At 35.8% G+C, this 4,685-nt stretch overlaps 1 protein-coding gene across 1 annotated transcript; it reads right to left on the reverse strand.

Annotated features, from left to right (window-relative positions):
• Positions 1–308: 308 nt before the first annotated feature.
• On the reverse strand, positions 309–4,116 carry LOC110792553 (uncharacterized). Its single transcript, XM_021997380.2, has 3 exons — positions 3,814–4,116; positions 2,916–3,127; positions 309–790 (listed from the first exon to the last, which is right to left on the reverse strand). The coding sequence occupies exons 2-3, from the start codon at positions 3,073–3,075 to the stop codon at positions 522–524; spliced, it is 429 nt and encodes a 142-aa protein (XP_021853072.1). The 5' UTR covers positions 3,076–3,127; positions 3,814–4,116; the 3' UTR covers positions 309–521.
• Between the last annotated feature and the right edge of the window lie 569 nt (positions 4,117–4,685).

Consider the following 4,685-nt stretch of genomic DNA (forward strand, 5'->3'; position numbering starts at 1 on the left):
TGGCTTTGCTTTTAATAAATTAGTAAAAAATATATAGTCAAAGTTGGTGTATGAATAATGATAAAACTAAAAGTGTTGCAATTTTTTTGAAACGGATACAAGATACCAGGAATATGATCAAAAATTGAAATACTGCATCAAGCTCTCACAGAATAGAGATGAGTTGTGGACAGTAATGGGACAAAAACAGGCGAAAACCGACCATAATTCGCTCTTTTCGGATCGCAATTCGCAGGGAGATTAGGGAATTATGCAACACTGGTTGTGGAACATCTACACCATAGAGAAATAAGCTAAGAAACATGTCATGAAGGTCAAATTTCAATATATTCAGTAGGAAGCCTAGGAAACAACCTTCACCTCAATGTCATGTTTTGTATCTTCTCATAATATAGTAGAGATATATACACTGAACCAAGGGGAAACGAAAAAGAATACACATAAAATGCTTTTGATCAGCATTTTGAACGAAATAAAATATATATATTTGTAGTGGCTTGAACCTAATTCTAAATTTATCATCACTTCATTGGAGCAAGAATGGTGTAAAGCAACAACAATGACACTATCACAATGGCTAGGCCAAGAGTAAACCTGGGGCTTGTCCACAACATGAGGTTCGATCTCTCAGTTCTCTTGATCGGATCAACCTCTTCGGACAGAGGGTAGTTTGAACGCCTCGGATTCCAAGTCACGTACTTATTTGGAGAAAACTGTGATGAGAGGCTCTTCTTTCCTTGCTTCTTGAAGCTTGACCATGCTTTGTCCCAGTCAGTAGAGGATTTGTCACCTAAAAAGATTCAAGATATATAAATAGCTGTTTAGTTCTTATTCTGCAACTGTACTAAATTTGCAAGGTACAACAAGTCTTGAAGAATACTACATAGAAGTAGAACAATAGCCATATTCTTGATTACAGTAAATAAGTCTTTCAATCCTGCAAATATGGTTCTTTCAACCCAAAGATGGTAAGGTCCAGTAGGGTCAGATTCTTTGAAAGGGAAGCTAGAAGTTTGCGCTAAGCCTATAAGGGGGTACTAAAGCACAAATTCTGCATGAAAAAACTTCAGAAGTGGAGAAAATAGCAAGACCAAACATATAAAAACCTGCCTATTTTTCAGAACAGGTTTTCAACGTATGACTAATCGAGTAGTTGAAAATAAACTCCTGATCAGATACACAAACGCCAAGTTGAAAAGACCTGAAGTTCTCCATTACAGCTTTCAAGATCCTTCACTTGATTCTCGGGGGTCCCATAAAAGTCTGAATATTTCAAATTTTCAATGACAGCAATTCTTGTATGAAGAGTCTTGGAGACTTTCAAGGGTTCCACATACAGTAATAGATCTACCAACATGGGCTGACTGTACCTTTTAGGGTAACTTTAGTGCTAGGATTGCTGAATCCATTTCTAAATAGCTGTCTTACAGAATTTTTTAGGTGACAGAAGTGGATGGAAAGAAGACTTTTTTAAGCATAGGCAGTCTATTTCCATCACATCAGGTAGAAGTTCATTACCATAGTGGGCCTAGTGGCTATGCAGTGCATGTTGAAGCACAAAATGGTAGATGAAATAACAATGGAAGGATGTGAAAGGATCTTAAGAACCTACTTTCTCCAGAAATCTTCAAATTCACCATACAATAAATCAACAACCACTTTTTTCTTTCTGCTAACTTATGTAGTATGTGCCAGAAAATAGTAATAGTTGTGCATTAACATAAGTTACAGAACTATTCATGTTCGTTATCACAATAATTCCTCTGTATTAAACTAATCTTGCTAGAAAATTTTGATAAACAAAAAGGAAGAAAAAGGAAGGAAACAAAGAGTAGAGCCTGACGAGCTCCAGAGAAGGAACTACGTTAGAACATACCAACTTTGGGCAAATACAGAGAGGTGGCTAAAGTTTGCCTTGCTTTGAAAAGGTTTAGTTACTAAATAAACTATTACCACAAAGAAAACATGAAAATATGATGATGCCATTAGTTACTTTCACAAAGATTATCTAAGAACAGCTTCCAGGATCTAGCAAGAGAAAAATTCCTATATGATTAACTCCCTGAATGATGCAAATACAGAAACAACTATCTGGGCATTTTAAGAAACATCAAGTAATTGTCTAGTGCTTGCTCTTTCAAATGAACTTGAGAGCAGACTTCTTATGCAGGGAACATAGGAAAGATCAACTCTATCAAGACAGGACGATAGGGAGGACTAACATCAGATCTTTTTATCCTTTCCTTTATAAAGGAAGAGCGTAGTAAGCAATCAAAGCTTCAGTTTTCTAAGTGCAAGTTTGTTACATGAAACTTCCTTACTGGAAGCAAAGCATGGACACTATTTCTAACATGCTGTTTTCAAGTGAACGGCTTATTAATTAATTTCACTAATTTTAGTAATTAATTACATCTGATATCTAGCTTAGCCATCATTAGTAGGTACCCCCATGCTAATTACACTTCCGGCCTTGCATTAGCATTGCAAATATTCCAATACCTCAGCAGGATAAAGATGCTTGCTAAGTTTACCCCAAATTCCGGGTTCGACACGGTATAGAAAGTATTAGACTAACTTTTATAACAACAGATTAATCCACATAAACCCAATTAGCTTAAGATCAAGACATAACAAGCTCTCAAGTTTATTTCTAAATAAAACCTCGCCCGGAAAATTTCACTGAATTTGTATTAAACGTAATGATGAAGAAAATGGCATTACCAACAGAAAACAGAAATTCTAAGTATCATTCCAGGAAAAAAAATACAGTCAATTCAGCAACAATGTACGCATTAGACAAACAAAATTTGAGGGTAAAGGAATGTTTAATCCAAATTCGAACATAAAAACACAAAATTTGAGATGGGGTTTAACTAAAAATGTTAAATTGAATCAAAATTCGTAGACATTTTTACCGGATTTATTGTCTTTGGCATCATCATCATCAGCGTTTGGCTGGGGTTGTTGGGAGTTCTTCCTGGAGCAGCAAGTCGTGAAAGACTTAGAAAAATTGAAGGGGTTTGATAAGAAGTTGCTGCGTCTTGGCTTTATAATTAGAATATCCATTTTCAGCATTATCTCATTGCCAATTTGCAATTACTTTCTCCCAGTGGCGGATCCAGGGATGCTGTGTCACCATCATCCACACACCGCATAACAATCAATAATCAATATAATCAATATACTGACTACTTAACAAAACCAACTTAGAAGATAATGTGTAAAAGACCTAGATAAGGTGGGAAACTATAATACGAAGTAATTAAAACTAATAGAATATGGAACGCGCTAGGGTAGTTCCTGTAAACAAGCAAAGACCTATTTCTGCAACTGGTTGTTGTCATTCTTGTCAAAGGCAATTGGTAAATACAGTGTTAGATAATCTTGCAAGAAGACTTTATACATGGGTCATATGACTCATATCCTGTTTGGTTGCGTTGCCTCATTGCCTGTGGCATGAGCTAATTTTCATTTGTAAAGGTAAGTATTGAACTCATCCACACACACAATATGACTTAGAATTATCTTCAACATAAACCACTTACATAATTATCAAATGAAGCTTAATCATAATTTGGTGCAGGACAAGAAATATCAAGCTAATTAAGCATATCATCAATTCTCAACAACACAGCAGCACTAATACAGACAAACCGTAACCCCAATTCACCAAATCATAATTAATTTATGAACAAGTTAAAAACAAGAAATTAAAACACAAAACTCGTCAATTAACAAGCGACTAAAGATTTATAGCACACAATTCATCATGGATAAGAAATTAAAATTTAATTTGGAAAGGAATGTATATACCCTAAGGTTGAACGGCTGAACTCCGGAACTTCTCCGTGAGCGGCGACGCAATAGGTGTAGGGCGGCGAGTCTCCGGAACTTCTCCTCGCACTGGTCGGCGTCGCCGTTGTTGTGATGAGTCTATGGCTAGTCGGCGGTGGTGGTCGGTGGCTGGCCGGCGATACTGAGGTGAAATCGGCACTGATGTTTGTGGCTTTGTGTGTGCGCTGAAGTTTCTTCTGTTACTACAAACCACACCTTCTCCATCAAACAAATACTCCGTACATTCTTTCTTGCTTTGCCTATTACCACAGCCACTCCCTTAAATTTTCAAGAAAAAAAAGAAAAGAAAAGATTTACAAGTAATATGGTTGTGGACTTAGTGGTCGTGTTTCGTGCCGAGTCCGCATGCTTCGTGTCTCGATTGACTAGGCCCATTTCTAGTCCATTAGGTATCAGCCCACGACATTGTGTCCATGTCGTGTTGTATTTTTTCGTGCTTGTACTGTAACGTTATTTTAAAATTGTAGTACGACTATACAAGTGCAAGAAAGAAAAAAGTTCCTCTTTTATTCCTATATTTGATTATTAAGATCAACACTAGTTAGTGGCTCGGGCGATGCCCCCGAGTCTTGTATATAGTTTAAGTGTTTTTTATTCATGACAATTTCAATTATAATTTTTTGTATGTATGCGTTTAAAGAATAATATCAATTTCATTATATATGCAGTTGAAAAATAAAATTGGTTAATCAATAATCGATAGACTAAATTTTTGAGTAATTGATATTATTTGCGTAAAACTTTATTTGGTTAGCTAAATGAAAGTGAATCATTTTTTTTTCCTATTTTTTTCTCTATTAATTTTTATGTTTGATCTAAATATTTTTTTA

Source organism: Spinacia oleracea, chromosome 5 (genome assembly GCF_020520425.1).
Source record: "Spinacia oleracea cultivar Varoflay chromosome 5, BTI_SOV_V1, whole genome shotgun sequence".
In the NCBI taxonomy this organism is placed as follows: Eukaryota; Viridiplantae; Streptophyta; class Magnoliopsida; order Caryophyllales; family Amaranthaceae; genus Spinacia; species Spinacia oleracea.

Coding starts and splice junctions, on each gene's coding strand:
- LOC110792553 (XM_021997380.2), bottom strand. CDS start 3,075: ATGCTGAAAATGGATATTCTAATTATAAAGCCAAGACGCAGCAACTTC. Junction 791..2,915: donor TGCCAAAGACAATAAATCCG/GTAAAAATGTCT, acceptor GAATCTTTTTAG/GTGACAAATCCTCTACTGAC.